Below are 22,745 nucleotides of genomic sequence, written 5' to 3'. Positions count from 1 at the left end.
TCAGTGTTTCGTGAAAAGAGACTTTTCCCGTAGCGTTTTGATAAAACGCAGTACGAGAGGACTCTCGTAAGAGAACCAGTTGAACACAGATGTGCTCAGAGTAAAACACTATGATGAATGGAAAACACTTCTTCTCCATTCATCATAATGACTTAGGCCTTTTTTTGTTCAGTGTTACACTTACAGTTTTTCTCGATTGTTTACACACATTTTCTGGTACTTGAGACACAATGACCACAACATGTAACTCATTCACCAACCCCCTGAACCAATTCTGCTAAACTACAAGCACAGTTCCTGCTTTACACTCAGATTGCAGTTCTAAAACACACTTTTTTCAAAACACTACACACAATTCTCTGCTTTTGGCACAATTTTCATGCAGAAAATCTCTTGTTTTCACAAGGAACACACTGCCATTCAAATATGCACACTGACTCTTCACATGGGCAAACACCCGTCACACAGTTTTACAATTAGCAATCAGAGCTTTAGCATAAAAAGGCAACAGGTCAGCTCTTCAATGGAGCAATGGATGCCAACATTGGATTTTTTTTTTACAGTTTTTTTCAATTGCTTACACACTAAAATTAGAACTTTCCCACAATTAGCAAAACTTTACACTCAAGGAGCAAAACACCGGCCTAGATTTGCACAACTGTAAGCACATTGTCAACTTCACACTTTTTGCAAAACATTACACACAGTGATTTGCAAAACACTAAACACACTTGTATGCATTTGACACAGAAATTTATCATGATGTCATTTCCTTGCAATTTCAAAGCAAAGGCTTTCAAATGAGCACACCCATGAACCAATTGGTTAAACACAGGCACCAGGTGTGCACACACACTGGTGCTTAATTGTAGACACACCAATCAGGTTAAAGCACTATAAAAAGGCAACAGGTAAGTTCACCTGTCTTCAACAAAAATGGATGGTGTCAGAGGAAGAGGGAGAGTGCGGATGAGAGGGGGAATCCAGAGAGTACCAGGTGGAGGAAGAGGAAGAGGAAGAGGAAGAGGGAGAGGGAGAGGGAGAGGGAGAGGGAGAGGGAGAGGGAGAGGGAGAGGGAGAGGGAGAGGAAGAGGGAGAGGAAGACCTGGAGGAGGGGTAGGACATGCACAAAGAAGAAGACAACCAAATCTGTGTAATGAAATTCGTGCTACAATTGTGGACCATGTAAATAAACCACGGACTAACACTGAGGGAGGCTGGATTGAGAGTACAGCCTAACCTAAGCAGGTACACAGTGGCATCAATAGTTCGGACATTTCGTCAAGAGCACAGGTGAGAAACTTCTCTTCAGTCAACAGAAAATCCATTGCTTACTGCATGTACTATATCAACAGTACTGTATATGTACTCTATATTTTGGTACTGTATATATTCCTGTGTATCATTTTACAGTAAGCTGTGTATTTTGTTTGGCCAACATAGGATTGAACGTCGTGAACACCAAGGATGAAGGGGCCCCATATTCACACAGGAGCAAGAGAGAGAGATCATAAACCTCGTTTTGGCCAATAATGCAATCAGACTTCGAGAAATTCAAGCCCATATTGTCAATGATCACCTAATTTTCAATAATGTCCAACAGGTCTCTCTGTCAACAATAGCCCGTATCCTTAAAAAACACCAAGTTGTGATGAAACAACTGTATAAAGTGCCATTTGAAAGAAATTCAGACAGGGTGAAAGTCCTGCGGCGTGAATATGTGGTGGTACGTTTTGTTCACTGACTGTAGTATTGTGTACTGCACACATAACCTTTTTACTGTACATGTAATTTTACTGTATAGCAGACCTACAGTATACTGATCTACACAATGTGATCTTTTGCTGTATTTCAGAGAGTTTTGCAAATGGATGCGGAGGAAGTCCCACATGAGTTTATTTACATTGATGAGGCTGGATTTAACCTGACAACAGTACGAAGAAGGGGAAGAAACATCATCGGCCACAGGGCTATTGTCAATGTACCAGGGCAACGTGGGGGTAACATTACCCTTTGTGCTGCCATTACACAGAATGGGGTCCTCCACCGCCATGCCAACTTGGGTCCTTACAACACTGAACTCATTCTTACATTTTTAGACAGATTACACAATATCATCACAGCAGCAAACCAAAGGGACCAGATGCAATACATTGTCATCTGGGACAATGTAGCTTTCCATCGTTCTGCTCTGGTCCAAAACTGGTTTCAACAACACCCACAATTCACAGTTCAATACCTACCACCATACTCCCCCTTCCTGAACCCCATCGAGGAGTTCTTCTCAACATGGCGGTGGAAGGTTTATGATCTCCGGCCCTATGTCCAGATGCCCCTCATTCAAGCTATGGAGGAAGCATGTGATCAAATTGAACCAGCATCCATACAAGGGTGGATTCGTCACTCAAAAAGATTCTTCCCACGTTGCCTTGCAAATGAAAATATAGCCTGTGATGTTGACGAAGCCCTGTGGCCAGATCCAGCTAGGCGGAGAGATGTTTAGTTTTTTTTTTGTTTTGTTTTTTTTTCGGTACTGAACTGGATATGTAATTTGTTACAGTATTACTGTAAGCTTAGAGTACAATGGTATGTTCAGTAATAATATATGAAAACTGGAAAATGTTTTATGAATATTTGTTCAGTATTGACTGACTTGAGTACATGAAAATAAATTATTTTCATCAGTCTGCACAATTGGTGTCATGTGGTGTTGGTGAATTTATTTTTACACTTTCTGTGTAAATGCTAAAAGTGTTTTAGGTTGAGCACAGGAGTGTTAAACTGATTCAAACAGAGTCAGACCATATGATGGTTGTGTTTATGTTATGACAACAAAATAAGGTTTTTATAAGACATTGTATAGTTTTGACAAAAGTGTTTCATTTTGCAAATGATCTGAGGTGTTGTGCTACTTTGGTGTAGTGTTGTGCTAATTGTGTGAAGGGTTTTGAAAAACCGGGCCCTGTTTTCAAAATTGTGCTTAAGCAATTGAAAAAAACTGTATTACTGTAACTGTATACAGTCAATTCTTCTGTTGTTTTGTATGTAGACCACTGTATGTCCAACTTTGTGTTGGTTGGGGATGTACACTGTGTACATTGTTTTTGTGGAAAAAATAAAATATATTCGTTACCGTGTATTTGTGTGTTCTGAGTATAAAAACAATATTCTCAGATATTTTACAACACACTTATGTATGTACTGTCTGTAGAAAGTGTAACACTGAACAAAAAAAGGCCTAAATCATTATGATGAATGGAGAAGAAGTGTTTTCCATTCATCGTAGTGTTTTACACTGAGCACATCAGTGTTCAACTGGTTCTTATAAATGTCTATTCATGTGATGGTTTGTGTGTGTCATTTGAAAACAAAATACCATTTTGAGAAGAAATAACATTGTTTTGAATGTAAAGTTTCATTTTGCAGGAGAATTGAGGGGTTTTGCCCATTGTGTGTGTGTTTTTGGATTTGTGTGTAGAGTTCTGAGAATATGAGGCATGCTTTCAGAAAATGTGTGTAAACAATCGAGAAAAACTGTACTACAGACAGTACATACATAAGTGTGTTGTAAAATATCTGAGAATATTGTTTTTATACTCAGAACACACAAAAACACGGTAACAAATATATGTTATTTTTCCCACAAAAACAATGTACACAGTGTACATCCCAACCAACACAAAGTCGTACATACAGTGGTCTACATACACAACAACAGAAGAATTGACTGTATACAGTTAGTTACAGTAAAAAACAATGTTGGCATCATTGCTCATTGAAGAGCTCACCTTTTGCCCTTTTATGCTAAAGCTCTGATTGCTAATTGTAAAACTATGTGACGGGTATTTGCCCATGTGATGAGTCAGTGTGCATGTTTGAATGGCAGTGTGTTCCTTGTGAAAACAAGAGATTTTCTGCATGAAAATTGTGCCATAAGCAGAGAATTGTGTTTAGTGTTTTGAAAAAAGTGTGTTTTAGAACTGCAATCTGAGTGTAAAGCAGGAATTGTGCTTGTAGTTTAGCAGAATTGGTTCAGGGGGTTGGTGAATGAGTTACATGTTGTGGTCATTGTGTCTCAAGTACCAGTATTTGTGTGTAAACAATCGAGAAAAACTGTAAAACATCATAACCTGAGCTTAATTAATGTTACTTTTAATGTCAATTATAAGGTCAAAGAAGTAGCAGCGGCAAACAAATTAAACATATAATAATGTTGTAATTTTAATGCAAGCTGAATGCATAAATAGCAAGCATCTGTGATGCGGATATCTGTCAGAAGAAACCAGTCCTGGAAGATTGACTCAAGGACAGTCTATCCTCCTCTTTATTATGTCACACATTAAAGACAGTCAGGAGTTCCTTCCTCACCACTTATGATGTACATTCAGTGACAGGCAATAACAAGGTCAGTGTTTTGATGGAACTTTAATGACAGCCAGTGTACTGGGATTTGAAGACCTGAGTATTCAGTGAATAATATTCTCCATTTTTTATTACCCCAGGGCCAAGACTAACTTTAACAACAGCTCTTGTGTTATAGCACACCGTGTGCTGGCTATGAAAGTGCACTGGGATCATTCAAGGATGACTTGAAAGAATTGGACAGAGAAAAATAAAGGCAAGCGTGAAAATGTGACAGGGTTTCGGTTTTCCGGGATATTCCGGTTTCAATACAAGATCAATCGACATAACGTTCATTTTGTCCATCAGTTTCTTTTACAAACCTAGGCTACAGTGAGGCACTTAAAATGGAAGCAAATGTAGCGAGTCAGTAGGCATTAAAATACTCACTTTTTCGATAGTATAGCCACAAGACAAAGGATTTTAGTGTGAAAATCACTTACTAACCTTTTCTGTGTAAAGTTTTACAAACTTTGTCGCTCGATAACATAACCCCTAAAAGTCTTAAAACAACAGTAAAAAACAAAAAAAACATCTTTATAAACAACACAAAGTGTTAAAGTAATTAACTTAAGTGCATTAATAAAATTACACAACTTCACAGTCACAAAAAAAATTCACGGTAATCAACATTGTGCCACAAATGCTGTGGACTGAGCTTAACTTGTCCTGAACCCGGAATATTATTTTTCAAATTAGTTTGAATTATTTTTATCCCATACCCTCATCAAAGCAAAAATGGCCTTTTTTTTTGGTTTTGTTTTATAACCTTGAACTGAGAACCAAAGGACTCAATGTCTTTTATGACTAATAAAAGTAGGGCCATCCTAATTTTAGAGGCCATTTAATACGGATTAGAACTCTTAAAGCAATTCTACTGAATGTGACCCTGTGAAAATTAGTAAAAATGTGAAGATTTGGATTTTAAATCTTATCTGTCACTTGGAATTTTATGCTTATGGATCTCCAGTGTGTAGTTAGGATGTGAAATCTGCCGGCACCACACTTGATAAATGCCTCTTTTTTTTTATGGAGAGCACAGAAAATGATCAGGATCTGTGAAATGATTCTTGGAGTTGGATTATTTTATCAGGGCAAACAGAGAATACTCTACAGCGTGAGCATCAGAAAGGTCATTATAATCATGCATGTGACATTTGGCTTTTACATATCCCTTTCTCTCATTTGAAACGCTGCTTGGACATATCTGACCTCATCACATTGTTGTCCTTGTCTGCCCCCACCCCTAAATGACTGTAACCTGGACGTTTAGCCAACTCACACTGTCACGTTGCGGTCTGGGCAGCTGTCTCCGAAGGTGCCCCCTTGCTCCTTGAAGGTGATGAGGTTCCAAACAGCCACCACGGTGTCTTCAGGCACGTTGAAGTGGAACAGCTCCACGCTGGCAAAAGAGCGGTAGGCATTGAGCTTGCGAGGCGTCCGGGTGAAATAGTCAGTTACAAACAGGCAATCTAGGGAATGGAACAAGGAGAGAGTTATTTAGATGAAAGATGGCAATGGGCTGGATGAGGGAGAAGTTGGGTGGGAAGAGGGTTGGAGGAATCAGTCTTAATGCGGTTTGGTTGACCTTCCTTCTAAAAGCCCCACCAGTGATTTAATCAAACTTGCCGTGGGTCATGCGTGCTTTGGCTTTGATTCAAAACCCGAGACTCTATGCAAAATTAATTTCGTTGCTATCCTTCAATACAAGGCCAGAGAGGAAGCAGCAAAATGACATTTGCAATCTGCCTTAATGAGCCGTGGCTTCCTATGGTTCCATCATCAGAGAGCCTAATGGGTTTGTAGATCTCTCTCAAATACTGATAAAAATAGCTACTTTCAAGTATGTTTAGGTTGGAACACTTTCTATGTCAGGTGGGTATGACCAATGCAAAATTAGGAACTTAATTTTATTTAAAAATTCCGCATATCAACGTCCTAGCCTAGGCAAATGTTAATACAGGCATCCAAGTAGAAGCCTGTTCAATGTAAAATTGGTTGCAAAAGTCAGGTGACACAAACAGGAAGTCAGTTGGTGCAACTGCAGTGAATGTCTCTATATGAAATAATAATAATAAAAAAAAACATTATTTAAGCTAAATAAATAATACATTTGAGCAAAGATTGTCTATTATTTAATTATTGTTCTCAAATTTTAGTTTTAAGTTAAATATGTTTGATACTTTTCATGATAATTTTAAAATAATGTAAGATGCCACTATTATATAAAGTAAAGAAACATGGGTCACACTTTATATTATTGTGGCAAGCAGGGTGAGGCCGAGTGCCTTGAGGTCGGTGGCGTGATTGATAATGAGTAACACCTGCGCGACGCACAGGTCTCGTATCTCTCACGGAGGAGCGGAAGCATAAAAGGAGGAACGATGACAGTGAAGGACGAGAGAGGCCAGGCCTGGACTATTTTATTTCATGTTTGTTTTATTTTATGTGACAGCAGTCATCCGTGAGGGGCTGCTGTCTTTTACTTTTGTTTTGTATTTGTTTGTTTTTATTATTAAAGCTGTTAATTGTTCGCCGGTTCCCGCCTCCTTCTTCCCATAACATCTAACCTCGTTACAATTATCTTCAATTAATTTATTATATTTTAATTTAATATTCCAAGTCATTATTAATGTTGTCAGGTGGCACAACTGATAGGTGCAACCATGTAAATTCTTGATTTAAACCAACAAATATTAGTTTAAAGTGAACAAATGGCTGATATCTAAATTGTGAATAGTTCTTGTATTGAATGCATTTACTGGTATACTTGTATGCTTATTTTTTATTATATTTCTTTAAAAGTAAAATCAGATGCTAAAGATACTAAATACCAATGCAAAAATTATAAATATAAACACAAAATAATAATCTGTTAGGCACTGTAGACACTCTATGGGTTACGTTGATAAGATTTAACTTGTAAATAAAAAAATTAGGAATTACACAGTATATATATCCCTAGTCAGGATTTGTTCATTTAAAACCCCATATAAATTAAATTACTAAATACAAATAGAATAAATTTGATTCTGAGTAGCTTTAGGTATTTTTAAATTATAAAGTAGCTTCCCCACCACCACTGTAATACACATTCAGAAAAATAATGTAGGGAATTAAAAATAAATGCAGTAGTCACTCTCAATACTTTGTTCAGATTCAGTCGGGCAACATAGACAGCACAACCTAAATCTCCCTGACTGAGGAGATCTGAAACGCAAAACCTCAAAGCTCAAGAGCAGCACTACAGTGTAAATATCTCTGGAGATTTGAGCTTGTGTGTGACATACAGAGAAAATTAGAAGAAATGCGTAAGACAGGCAAGCTGGATGAGCGAAGACAAATGACAGCACCTGTATGTCAGTTCTAGCCGTCTGTTTAATCTCTTTCCCGTCGAACCCTTTGCTTCTGTTATTAACAGACATAACAAATCAACTGCCTTGACACTTTTATTAAGCTGATGGACTCTCAGAGGTATGACGCCAATATGGCCTCTTCATCTGTTAGCTCAGACAGCAGAGCACATCCCACTGATGGGCTTCACGCGCAATCACTTACAGTGCGAATAAAATTACTGAGTGAAATATAGCAGATGGACCCACATCATTTGGTACCGTATGAACTGCAACAATGTCCATCCGGGGCTAAAATGTAACATTTATAACAACTGCCTCACTAGAATCTAAGGTGCAACATTATTCAATGATTGTACAATAAAAAATTAAAAAACCCTGAACATTATACAGAAAATTGTTCAAAATGCATTCACAAGAGAGATTTACTTTCTCAAGCAAGCATTTCTGTCAGATAGAAACCCTACCGGTGGTCCAGTCAGAAGTGGACAGGCTGATTACCCCTGATGTCAATCAGAAGCAGAGGCAATGTCATGTGGTTTGACTGTTACATGGGCTGATGAATTGCAGGTGTGTTAAAATATATGGCCTCTTGTCTTGACAAACCAAGCCAATGATATCCAGCAGGATACTAGGGTTCAGAAATTACACCTGCACACTGAGGGTGAATTAAAATGAACATCTCAAGTTTAACCATGCACCCACAAACAGCTTAAACAGGTGAAATCTATGCAGTATTGGGCTATGGCTTGTGTATTTATCTTCAACCAGTGTTCTATTCAACACAAACATTCCTTCTTATAAATTAGAATTAAAGTCACCATGAAATCAAAAGGGAACATTCTCATTTGTTTTTATGGTATATGGCAGTATTTACTACAAATGATTTATCCATGTACATCACTATTATTTTTTAATCCATAGGCCTCACAATATTTAATAAAAATAATTTCCCTCCCTCTTGCAGCAACATCTCTTCTCTTCTCTGAAGATGTCTTCACTGGCAAGAAGGAGGGATCAACCTGTCACTCACAGCAATAGCCAACCACAATGATCCAACGTCCCATTAGTTCCCCATGGACAAAATCACTTGGATATACATCACAATAGGGAAGAAATAACTACCACCACTTCCGTTTAATGCTGACTTTAAAGACTGAGCCTTATAAATAAATAAAAATCAATGCTATTTGCCTGTTGAAATGTACACTGCATTACTATGCCTCACGGTAACCCGTTTAAAAAATTAAAAAAACACCCAAACAATAAACACTCTCAACATCATTCCAAGCCTGTATGACCTTCTTTCTTCTGGGGGGAAAAAAGAATGGAAGTCAATATAATGGAAGTCAATGATAACCAAAAACATTCTTCTAAATATCTTCTGTTATGTACCACAGAAGATAGAAAGTCATACAGGCTTGGAATGACCTGAGGGTTAGTAAAAAAAAACAAAAAAAAAACAATGCAGACATTGTGTGCAAATAAACAACGCTATCAGCAGGCGTGATTCATTTTTAGCGAATTTCCCCCTCAGTATGCAGTAAAAACTGCCCTCCACTAAGGGGAACAATATTTATCCATTGCAAAATGTATTAGTGCTATATGATTCAGCCTGAGACTAGCATAGCTATTGCATCAGTTATAAAGAGGGGTCATCATCATTTGAAACTTAACATTGTTTTATGTTTTCATTCATAATAGAGATTTTATTTTCACTGAATACACATTTATATCAACAGAAACACATTAAGCTTGTAATGCATGAGGAGTGGCTATAGCATGTGGATGAAAACATGTCATATTCTAATTCTAAGTAATTCTGTCTCGCTCTTGCTGTTCTCACAGAGAACAAATCCTGCTTTAACACCTTTCATTACTGGCATCTCACTGTTTCTAATCAGTATTAACTATGCTCTCTAATAATGGGGACTAATTAAAAGGAAACAATAAAAAAGCATGTGTTTTTGGAGAACGGAAAGACTACCGTGTGTCTTTTATCTTTTTGCCACTGCACAGGCCACAAAAGATGATTCGCAATGGACCAGACGATAATAAATCACAAACCCTTTTATTACATTTCATGTCAATATTCCCCACACAACAAAGTTTACAGCCGCTCAATACAGGTTCCCGTCTTTCAATCTAAGCCTCAGATTGAGGAGCATTAAAATTAATATCACTTTTTTCTTGCAGTCACGTTACCTCTCCTGCAGTGATGGGAATCAATAATTAATGATGTCTCTCTCACACATATGTAGAGACCCATATTCCCCACTGTCATTGTTTCTACACACACAAGGCGCAGAGATATTGAGGTCAGATTGCTTGTACGGCATGTCTGTTCCAAAACATAGGCACACATTCATGAAAAACATTCTGTAGTCTGGAGAGTTTGCTTTGTCTAAAACATGAAGGCCTTTCAGCAAAGATATATACCTTTGTGTCAGAACCTATAGATATGTATACATACATACCACCTTAGACATGGTCCAATGGAGCGCGATACGTAAGCCGTCCACCATATTGAACAAAGCTGATCCGTGAACACTCGAGATCAAGTTGACTGCGCATTCAGCAATAAGTTAATTACGTGTGTGAATATCTATATTCTTTAACAGCTGATTTTAAAGGGTTTATAGTTTATAGCTCTTATAGATATTACTGATCATCAGAAAACCCTACCATAGATATTCAACAAAACATTTACTGAGAAAAGTCTTGATTTGAAAATAATTCAAATGCATTATTGTGGCAGATTAGAGGGAAAACATTTTAAAAAGTTAAAAAATTCATTATTATAATGTTACTATAATATATTTATATTAAAATGTAAATCAATGGTATTAATTAAACTAAACTCAATCTAAATTTACAATCTTGAAAAAAAAAGTCACACTCTCATTCTCAGTCACACCTGGTCTCTCCCTCACAAAACTGAAGGGTATAATCAATTTACCACACCATTCTGAAAACTCCCCGCACATATGCCTACTACAACCATTAGTGTTTCTCCCAGAAGCTCCACTACATGAGTGGAGGTGGTCTCTGCAGACATGAGGGAGGATTTGTGCTATCAGGCTAGTATGGAGGGAGCGTGTCCTTGCAGCAGGGGAGTTTTACAGAAAGCTTGTGGAGTTCTCAAAAAATCCTCAAATGCCTTCTTAGGACAAGAACACTGGGAACGAATCCAGAAGAAACCGAGCTGTTAGCAGGCACGCACATTCACACATAGACAGGCTACTATATTTGCGCATCTACGTCATTCTTCTCCCCAAGGTTATACAGTTTTGGTGCGTTAATTTCCTCCATCTCTTGAGTAGCATATCAAGGCAGAAGCTGTTCCATCAGTTTTCATCATGCTGGAATGCTGTGATGAAGAGATGACTTGTGACATGTGCATCATAAAATTACCATCGGATCACATCTCCAGAGAGAAAGTCATCCAATCCCCGAATCCGCAGTACTGCCTATGTTGCTTTTAGCAAGAGCACAGAGACTGGATAGGGAGAAAGTGTTTCAAGGGAGCATAAACGATGTGTAATGGAGGACCAAAAGTTGAAAAGCATACAGATACGGAAAGAGAAATATGATTTATGTATGCAAAGAGAAGTGCGTAAAGATGTTCTAATTGACACATGCCCCTTTTTAGCTACAGCCACACATGGAGTGACTGAAGTCAGAGCTATTTTACAGCAGAGTGGATACATTATTGTGGTGAACAGCGAAAAACATTAATTTGCAAATCAGTTCTCAATTTATTTCAATTCGTGGCTATGATGGTCGAGTCAGTAAGATTTTTGTTTTTGTGAAAAATTATTTTATTCAGCAAGGACGCATTAAACTGGTCCAAAGTAACATTAATAACATTTATAATGCCACAAAAGATTTATATTTCAAATAAATGCTGTTATTTCTATTCATCAAAGAATCCTGAAAAAAATATACAGTATATATTATGGCTTCCACCAAAATATTAAGCAGCACGATTGTTTTCAACATTGATAATAATATGGAATATTTCTTGAGCTGCAAATCAGCATATCAGAATGATTTCTGAAGGATCATGTGACTGTTTTGAAACAGTCCACTATTAGAAAGTGCATTGGTAGGCATAATAGGTGAGGGTAATGTGATTGAGTGTAAAAGGAGCATTTCAGTATTTGCAAGCAAGGTGGGTCATGGCTCATCATATGTACCAAATATCATGAGAGAATTGTCAAACAAAAATCACATTTCTAATGCAAGATTGCAAAAAAAAAGGGCTTTCTCCATCTACCATACATAATACTGTTAAAAGATTCAGGGAATCCAGAGAAATCTCAGTATATGTAAGGCAAGGCAGGAAACCTCAGTTGTATGTGTGTGACCTTTGAGCTCTGAGATGGCATTGCATGAGAAACCATCATGCTACTTTGTTAAATATATCCACATTGCAGTCTGCCGCTACATTAAAAAATGCAACTTGAATCTGTGTTACGCAAGGGGAAAGCTATACATCTGTTCTATGCCGAGTGGAAATGTGTGCTGCGGTCAGATGAGTACACGTTTCAGCTTGTTTTTGAGAAAAAACGACATTTGAGTTCTCAGCGACATTATCAGCGACAGGTACAAAAGCAAACATCTGTCATGATACAGAAGTGCATCAGTGCAAAAGGCATGGGTGACTCGCATATGTGTGAAGGTGCCATTGATGGGGACGAGTTTATTGGGATTACAGAGACATTTAATGGCATCTTGATCTTGATCTTCCCAAGAAGATCTTTCATGGGAAGCAAGACAATGCAAGGCTTCATTCTGCATGTGCTACATGTGGTTTCATAGACACTCTAGTCTACACCGTAGAAGGGATGTGCTTAACTGTCCTGCCTGCAGTCCAGATCTGTCTCTTATTGAAAACATATGGCCCATCAAGAAAAGGAGAATCAGACAACGACGACAATGGACTGTTGAGTAGCTGTATTTTATCAGATGAGATTGGGCAAAAAATCCACTTGCAAAACTGCAATTAGTAGTTGTCTCAACTTGTCTCAACTTGTCTCAAAAGTGTGTTGCAGCCATCAAAATCACTGAAAAAAATGACTTTTTATATTTTTACAATATACAATTTTGAATGGTAAAAAAAACGAAAACATTCTTGATTTTATTGCATTTTACAAAATGTCCCAACGTTTCTGCATTTGTAAATCAGAAACGGTTTATGATAATTTGCCTTACAATAACCAACTCGACATGCAGCTCATGAAGATAAATGAAGACCTCAATGATTCTAGATAAAATATAGAATGTTTTGACAGAAGCCACACACACTCTGCAGCTCCCTTTGCTGTTCAAGCATGTTGCCAAAAAATAACACCAGCCCTAACCACCAGCAAAATTGCTCTTGCTTCAGGCTTTAGGCAATCAGATTTATAAATTGCATCAAACACATATGCACATTTGTGGGTAGCAAGCTGGCATCCTTCAAGCAATGTCTGCATCTCCCAGACTAAGCTCTCAAGGCAGGTTGACCTGGTAGATGCTCTTCTCGGAGTTCGATTTACGCTCTCTCCGTTCATCTCCCACATCCGTGCCCAAATCCACGGATTACAACCTTCAAAGAGATGCTCACAGAGACACTCCAAGCAAAGCCTGGTGTAATCTGCTCTGGCAACATCATTACCTAGGCCGCTAGTATTTCAGCACATCCCGGAGGGGGGGGTGTAGTTAAGAAAATACCACAAGCTTAGGCCTCAAAACTCTGCCTGTGTGAAATCGCCCTACTTGAATGTTTTAATAGCCGTGAATTAGCACCCCCATACATCATGGTGACACATTGTTGCTATTTTAGCCCGTGGTTGGACATAAAGGAAATATTTCAAGACGCTGATCAAAAGAAGACGGCCACAGGCCACCAATGTGAGAGATCAATTTTAAGTGCCAGTTCTTGACCTGGCAGAAACAGTGAGACACTTGCTCTGCTCCAAAGCTGCCAACAGAGGCTGAATTTTAAGACATCAGAGCTTAAAATGTTTTATCCAAATTCTAAAGCAGCATGTATCCTTTGTGCAGAATGCTACCCCAGAATTCACTGTGAGAAGATCAGTAAAACTATCTAATGTGGCAGACGAAAAGAATGAAATGTTGATAACAAATATACTTACAATTCATTCGATACTGTAAAGTATCTACAAAAAAAAAACGATATGGAAATTTTGGACTTAATATAAATATTTATATTTTGAAGCCAGTAATTAATATATTGGCTAATATTAGATTATATCTACATTTTGAGACTGATCACAATAAATAATATGCGCTTCAATTGGAACCAAGCATCAGATTTAGTGGGAAACTAATTTTAAATGTATTAAAAATAATCTTGCAGGTTCTGAGTAAACATACATAAGGGGTGGGAATCTTTTGGTACCTTGCGATTCGATTCAAATGTCGATATGATATGTGCATATATTTTTATTTTAGTTTACTGTTTTGTGTTTCTTTTCCTATTTGACTGCAATAGACAGTTTAGGTCTAGAAAAAAAAATATCACTGAATTAATTGTAAACTCTGAAATTTATTTAGTTTTTTCTTCCCATTTTAATCAACCCAATTTTATAAAACAAACGCCATTTAAGCAGACTGCAATCATTACACACATGACTCTGGCTTCTGTAATAAAGAAAGGCAGGCCTAAAACAAATAGAAAAAACATAAATAAAATTCCTTGATACAAAACGAAAAACTTTTGCAATTAAAAAATAGTAAATAAAATGAAAATAATAGTGCCGTCAAATCGATTAATTGTGATTAATCGCATCTAACAAAAAGGTTTATGTGTGTGTGTGTGTGTGTGTGTGTGTGTGTGTGTGTGTGTGTGTGTGTGTGTGTGTGTGTGTGTGTGTGTGTGTGTGTGTGTGTGTGTGTGTGTGTGTGTGTGTGTGTGTGTGTGTGTGTGTGTGTGTGTGTGTGTGTGTGTGTGTGTGTGTGTTAAAAGACGGCTGCTCCCGGGTTTTTTCTCCAGTCAAAAGAAAAAGCCTGCTGGGATATAAAGGGTGTTTCTCTCGGGAAAAATTACAACAATTGTCACGTGTCAGACTCAGGTCACCTACATGATCAATGTCATGATTTGACATCTGCTAAAAAAGGTAGCAGATGTCAAATAGGAGGCTATCATGTTGAAGACCGGCATGCACTTTCAAAAGTGCGCAGACTCTCGTTAAAGGCCAAATGAGAGAATGTGCCAGAGAGAGCACAAGGTGAGAGAGAGCAGTGAAAGCCATCCCATAAGCATCAGTCACATTGCCCTTGGTGAACCCTGATCATGCAGTCCTGATACTTTGCACCTCGACAGCAATTTTCGACTTGCTATATAACCTCCTTGTTAAAGTAAATGGAAAGTGCTTTTTTATAAAATCTTGGGAATTGCCAGTGCAGCCCAGGGTTTCGGTAATGTGCCGCCCTGAGACTGACAACTCATTCTACCTGCATAAAACACAGTCTGTCTGTGCACACCATTGCTGTCTGCTCCATAATTAATGGCAGCAAGCAGAGTGCAGTTCTTTTCTCCTTCCACGCATGTTTCTGGGTCTCTATCCCTGATAAAAGCGCAGACTGCTGCCTTGGAGCTCTTTACCACGGCTCTGTCACTTGCCCTTTACATTCAGCCTGACATAACAACATTCAGCCGAGGTTCCACATGCAGCGATGACTGATCCAGACTGACATGAAAGGATGTGTTTCCAGCCCAGAGCTTGAATACTGGAGCGTCGTCAAGATGGTTGAAAGTCATGAGGTATTGCAGCAGCGCTTGCAAGATAATGCAATACGCATTGCGAGTTTTAATTGAGTTTCATACAGCATTACTTTTGCCAACTGTTAGGCAGGAGAAGTTGTTGTTAGAGATAAATTTGCATAAAGACTTTTAAGAAAAAAACAAAAGCATTAAGATAAACAGAGTCAAATTAAACAACACAATGCACAAGCTACACTATCGTTCAAAGCTTTGGGTAGGTACGATTTTTTTAAAAGAAATCTCTTATGCTCACCAAGGCTGCATTTATTTATGTGCAGTAATATTGTGAAATAGTATTACAATTTTCAATAACTGTTTGCTCTAATAGTTAATACATTTTAAAGGGGGGGTGAAACACTCAGTTTCACTCAATCTCATGTTAATCTTGAGTACCTATAGAGTATTATTGCATCCTTCGTATCTCCAAAAAGTCTTTAGTTTTATTATATTTATAAAAGAAAGATAGACTGTACCGAATCTTTCCGGAAAAAAACGAGCGGCTGGAGGCGTGCCGTGTGGGCGGTGCTAACACGCCGATAGCTAACAACACACAGACATTTGAAGCAGTTTGTCTATGAGTTTTACTCACCGCCTGCGGTTCCAACGCACGACTGTGAACCTTTATCGTTGGGACTGCTAAATCCGGCGTCGAACTGGGCCTTGTTTATAAAACAATCATCGTCGAAATGCAGGGAACAAACAAAGTCCTGTGACTGCAGCGAGCACAGCGCTGAGGTACTGCTTTCGCTCTCTCGCTTTGGTGGTCTATGGGTGCGCGCGCGCCCTTCCGGGAGAAGAGCCCTTAGGACCGTATAGAGCTGGTAAGTCCCGCCCCTTCCGTAAAACCCCGCTGGACCTCAAAGTTGAAAAACCGTCAATGCAAGTGAATGGGAGAAAATAATTATTTTCTGGTCCTGTTTGAACTGGTCCTGAGAAAAAAAAATATCACTGAATTAATTGTAAACTCTGAAATTTATTTAGTTTTTTCTTCCCATTTTAATCAACCCAATTTTATAAAACAAACGCCATTTAAGCAGACTGCAATCATTACACACATGACTCTGGCTTCTGTAATAAAGAAAGGCAGGCCTAAAACAAATAGAAAAAACATAAATAAAATTCCTTGATACAAAACGAAAAACTTTTGCAATTAAAAAATAGTAAATAAAATGAAAATAATAGTGCCGTCAAATCGATTAATTGTGATTAATCGCATCTAACAAAAAGGTTTATGTGTGTGTGTGTGTGTGTGTGTGTGTGTGTGTGTGTGTGTGTGTGTGTGTGTGTGTGTGTGTGTGTGTGTGTGTGTGTGTGTGTGTGTGTGTGTGTGTGTGTGTGTGTGTGTGTGTGTGTGTGTGTGTGTGTGTGTGTGTGTGTGTGTGTGTTAAAAGACGGCTGCTCCCGGGTTTTTTCTCCAGTCAAAAGAAAAAGCCTGCTGGGATATAAAGGGTGTTTCTCTCGGGAAAAATTACAACAATTGTCACGTGTCAGACTCAGGTCACCTACATGATCAATGTCATGATTTGACATCTGCTAAAAAAGGTAGCAGATGTCAAATAGGAGGCTATCATGTTGAAGACCGGCATGCACTTTCAAAAGTGCGCAGACTCTCGTTAAAGGCCAAATGAGAGAATGTGCCAGAGAGAGCACAAGGTGAGAGAGAGCAGTGAAAGCCATCCCATAAGCATCAGTCACATTGCCCTTGGTGAACCCTGATCATGCAGTCCTGATACTTTGCACCTCGACAGCAATTTTCGACTTGCTATATAACCTCCTTGTTAAAGTAAATGGAAAGTGCTTTTTTATAAAATCTTGGGAATTGCCAGTGCAGCCCAGGGTTTCGGTAATGTGCCGCCCTGAGACTGACAACTCATTCTACCTGCATAAAACACAGTCTGTCTGTGCACACCATTGCTGTCTGCTCCATAATTAATGGCAGCAAGCAGAGTGCAGTTCTTTTCTCCTTCCACGCATGTTTCTGGGTCTCTATCCCTGATAAAAGCGCAGACTGCTGCCTTGGAGCTCTTTACCACGGCTCTGTCACTTGCCCTTTACATTCAGCCTGACATAACAACATTCAGCCGAGGTTCCACATGCAGCGATGACTGATCCAGACTGACATGAAAGGATGTGTTTCCAGCCCAGAGCTTGAATACTGGAGCGTCGTCAAGATGGTTGAAAGTCATGAGGTATTGCAGCAGCGCTTGCAAGATAATGCAATACGCATTGCGAGTTTTAATTGAGTTTCATACAGCATTACTTTTGCCAACTGTTAGGCAGGAGAAGTTGTTGTTAGAGATAAATTTGCATAAAGACTTTTAAGAAAAAAACAAAAGCATTAAGATAAACAGAGTCAAATTAAACAACACAATGCACAAGCTACACTATCGTTCAAAGCTTTGGGTAGGTACGATTTTTTTAAAAGAAATCTCTTATGCTCACCAAGGCTGCATTTATTTATGTGCAGTAATATTGTGAAATAGTATTACAATTTTCAATAACTGTTTGCTCTAATAGTTAATACATTTTAAAGGGGGGGTGAAACACTCAGTTTCACTCAATCTCATGTTAATCTTGAGTACCTATAGAGTATTATTGCATCCTTCGTATCTCCAAAAAGTCTTTAGTTTTATTATATTTATAAAAGAAAGATAGACTGTACCGAATCTTTCCGGAAAAAAACGAGCGGCTGGAGGCGTGCCGTGTGGGCGGTGCTAACACGCCGATAGCTAACAACACACAGACATTTGAAGCAGTTTGTCTATGAGTTTTACTCACCGCCTGCGGTTCCAACGCACGACTGTGAACCTTTATCGTTGGGACTGCTAAATCCGGCGTCGAACTGGGCCTTGTTTATAAAACAATCATCGTCGAAATGCAGGGAACAAACAAAGTCCTGTGACTGCAGCGAGCACAGCGCTGAGGTACTGCTTTCGCTCTCTCGCTTTGGTGGTCTATGGGTGCGCGCGCGCCCTTCCGGGAGAAGAGCCCTTAGGACCGTATAGAGCTGGTAAGTCCCGCCCCTTCCGTAAAACCCCGCTGGACCTCAAAGTTGAAAAACCGTCAATGCAAGTGAATGGGAGAAAATAATTATTTTCTGGTCCTGTTTGAATTGTGCCATGAATGTGAACATATGTTGTCTGTGAATTTTTTAAATAACGGAAGTTTGAAGTTAGATACGGTTAGACTTTGTGTGAGAGCACTTTGTGGACTACAACTTTCGACGCGTTTGAAACGTCAACACACTAGCACACGGACTAGCTCACGGATCCCGCTAAACATGGCTGTGTCTTTGGTGCACTTCACCGCCTTCTTTCAGGGAGAGGACAAAATCGTTGAAGTTAGTGAAAACCACGGGTAAGTCAACTTTATGGGGTGACGTCACATAGGCGACATGTAGTCTTTCTCGTTATGTCTTTTCCACAACTGCTAGCCGAAGAATCATACCATATACTGTCAAACTCGTAACACGAAAAGTTATATAAAAAATTCACAGACAACATATGTTCAATTCATGGCACAATTCAAACGGGACCAGAAAATAATTATTTTCTCCCATTCACTTGCATTGACGGTTTTTCAACTTTGAGGTCCAGCGGGGTTTTACGGAAGGGGCGGGACTTACCAGCTCTATAAGGAAATTCCGCCCCATCTGACGTCACACACGCCCATACTCGAAAAAAACTTTCCGAAACTTGTGACAAACCGGAAGGAGCATTTTTGGTACAGAAATACTCCATCAAACGTACAACTTAATTTTTGAAACTGCATGTTTAGCATGGGAATCCAACTCTTTAACAGTGTAAAAAACTCAGTATGCATGAAATAGCATTTCACCCCCCCTTTAAAATGTGATTTATTCCTGTGTAAAGCTGAATTTTCAGCATCATTACTCAGTCTTCAGTGTCACATGTTCCTTCAGAAATCATTCTAATATGCTGATTTGCTGCTCAAGAAACATTTATTGTTAATGTTTGTGGAAACCATGATACATTTTATCAGGATTCTTTGATGAATAGAAAGTTCAAAAGAACAGCATTTGTTTGAAATATAAATCTTTTGTGGCATAAATGTCTTTACTTTCACTTTTGAGTAATGAAATGCATCATTGCTGAATATATATATATATATATATATATATATATATATATATATATATATATATATATATATATATATATATATATATATATATATATGTATAATTTAAATACATATATATATGTATTTAAATTATATATGTATTTAAATTATACATATATATATATATATATATATATATATATATATATATATATATATATATATATATATATATATGTATGTATGTATGTATTTAAATTATACCAACTTTCGAATGGTACTAGAACACAAACTATTAGAAAATCAGGAATTTTCAAAATAACTGATCAACAGAAAATCAACAGAAACAACAATTTTGTGAAAGTCATTGTGAAACTACATTCACAACCCATTTCACCTCTGTATAATGTGACGAGGATATCCAAATTAAACCGTACATTCAAGGAGGAAAATAAACGTAATTTAGCAAGTTCATTCATTTTGATGAAAGATTACAAATGTTTTCTTCTTCAGAATAACAAGCACTGATGAATTATGCACAGCAGCAAGTACTAAGCAAATAGGGTGGATTTTGACTTCATGTTGAAATTAAGGACTACTTTAAGAAGCATTACACAAAAGATTCTGCAAACAAACACACAGTTCAGCAGCCGCACAATATGTACCGACAAAATACTTAAATCCTTCACTCAACAGGGTCTAATTTCTCTGCATTTGACCCCTGTTGTATTTCTATCAATCACCCGCCTCAGCTGTCACCGGTCAGTGGAGCACAGAAGTGGATAAATGCAATCAGGGTTAATGAGTCTCATATCGCTCATCTATGCAGTGCTGTGGAGTGGATCAGCAGTGGCTGTAAACACCAGGCTTGGCTCGAGCAAGGGCAAACAAACAGGCCTGCCAAACTCTCTCTGTCTCCGTCTTTGTCTCTCTCTCTCTCTCTCTTAATACTTATCTCAGCACTCATCAAGCTCATCAAGCTAAAACAAATCCTACTATCAACATACAATGGGGAAAAAAATGGACACTGCTCATAAGGTGTGTGATGAGGAAAAGAATATGCGTACACCCTGAAAAGACATGCTGTTCTTTATTATGTCAATATGACTAATTTTAGGGCCCCTTGAGAAGGAACATATCAGGGACGTAAACTTATTTTGGGCAATTTAAAGTTTAAGGTTTTAAAACCAAATTTAAGACTTTAAAAGACATTTTTTTAAGACATGAACCAAAAAGATAATACTGTCCCTATAGAACAAACCCAAACAATCTCAAAACAAATCATCTAACAGCATTTAAACAGGCTGCATCATCATACAATTGCAAAACAGCAAATCAATTTCAATACATATATTGAATAAAATATGTCTTATGTACTAATATATCAATACATTCGAAGTGTAGATTGATCGATATTATCATACCAAGCAAAATCCGATTTCCAACGTGATTAAAGTCAATTAAAAAATGATTGTGCCGATACTAGTAAAATTTATACATACAACTTTTGTAATCTATTCAGTCTATTTAATATGCAACTGAATAGCTACATTATATACTTTCACATGCTAAAATAATGTAACGTAACACACAGAACGTGTTTTTGCTGTTAAAAACATGAGACGCAGGTCAGTGGAACGAAAAAAAACAAGGTTTAGAGACGCATTTTTAAAATTTTTTAACTTGTTTTAACTTGAACGCCACATTTTTAGAACAGTGTGTCAAGCACGAGGCATTGTTAAAGACACAAGCGCAAAACTCACAAACATATCCTTCTAGCGCATATGCAAACAATGGAAAAGCTGTGCAGTGGAAAAAAATGTGTTCTGTGTGAACGGTCAGAAATAAATTTTACATGTGATTAATTTAGTTTATTAATTGGCATAGAATTTATTTAACTATATAATTTAAACAAAACTTTAAAAGCCCTACAAAAAAACACACACACTTACACATACACAAACCTTTATAAAACATGACTTTGCTCAAGATTAGATGTGTAAAGTCTAATACCGTCCCCTGAGACTGGTTTGCCTTGTAAACTTTTATCACAAGGTCGTCCTCTTAAAACAAAAGAGACTCCTAATTACATTTCTATGCTCTCTGAATTGATTAATCACCTAAAATTAGCTTCTTAGCATCTGGGTGAAGTGTGATATAACTAACCGCTGTTAACAACTCTTCAGCCATTATTTCCTTAATGTATCCATGACTCCTCTGGCTTAATGCGCAGTGGTTTCATTGATCCAAACTGAACAATGTGTGCTTGTAAGAAAAAGAAGAAAAATAACAGAATAGATACATTTGAGAGATTAGAATGAATTTAAGCAGTATGATCATCCATTTCACATCCTTTCAGAGACCCATGAATTTAAAAAAAAAAAAAAATTCTGGAGAGGTAAAAAAAAAACAGCTCGTAATTAAAGTTCTTTTCATGGTCACAGCAAATCTCAGAGATAATGTCATGTGTGAATAGCAGCCTATTTAATTGTTAATTATTATGCAGTCTTTTAAGGTTAAGGCAAATGAAAAGAGGCCAAGGATGGTTATCAAGACCCTGAATTGAAGACTGCACATGGTTGGTCAAAAGACAAACGTCTTTTCTTGCATTTGCCTCGCTCTGTCTCTAACTCTCTCTCTCCAGTGTGTTTCCACAGCCTGTCCTCGATAAACCCAGACACTTGCCTGAGCAAATGTGACATGCCCAGCTTCACACACTAACCTTGAAAAGGCAACTGGTCCCCGTAACTTGGGATTACCATAACCTCTCTGTGCAGAAACCCATGGGACGAGTGAATACAATAGGGACGGAGCCTAACCATTGCAGTTTGTTTGTGTCTTACAGGGTGGCAGAAGGGGGTCAGCAGGATACGAAGATCTTCTAGATCTTCTAAAAATGGCACAATTCCAAAGGGCATCACCACATGTCAAAATGACAAATGTCACATGTTGAATAAGGGAGCAACCCTGGTGGGCTAACACTCTTGCACGACACTTACACGCACACAACTTCCAGTCTTAAAGGGCATGACAGGTCTAATAGAGGAGAAACGTGTCGTACTCGGAAACGAACAACATATCATGCTTTGTATTTCAGTTGAAAGAGTTCAACTTTTCTGTTTAAATCAGACTAT

At 38.0% G+C, this 22,745-nt stretch overlaps 1 protein-coding gene across 1 annotated transcript in view; it reads right to left on the bottom strand.

Annotated features, from left to right (window-relative positions):
• Positions 1-22,745, bottom strand: part of LOC308690369 (post-GPI attachment to proteins factor 6-like) — a gene marked incomplete at both ends in the record, with an annotated part of 83,202 nt that overhangs the window by 35,446 nt on the left and 25,011 nt on the right. Inside the window, one exon of the mRNA XM_081364771.1 lies at positions 5,684-5,873. Within this exon, the coding sequence (XP_081220897.1) occupies positions 5,684-5,873 (190 nt within the window). The remainder of the gene's footprint in view (positions 1-5,683; positions 5,874-22,745) is intronic.

Source organism: Scardinius erythrophthalmus (assembly GCF_964197995.2).
Source record: "Scardinius erythrophthalmus genome assembly, chromosome: 5".
Taxonomy (NCBI): domain Eukaryota; kingdom Metazoa; phylum Chordata; class Actinopteri; order Cypriniformes; family Leuciscidae; genus Scardinius; species Scardinius erythrophthalmus.
Note: the sequence above shows the minus strand (reverse complement) of the source record. Positions and strands in the feature narration are given on the sequence as shown.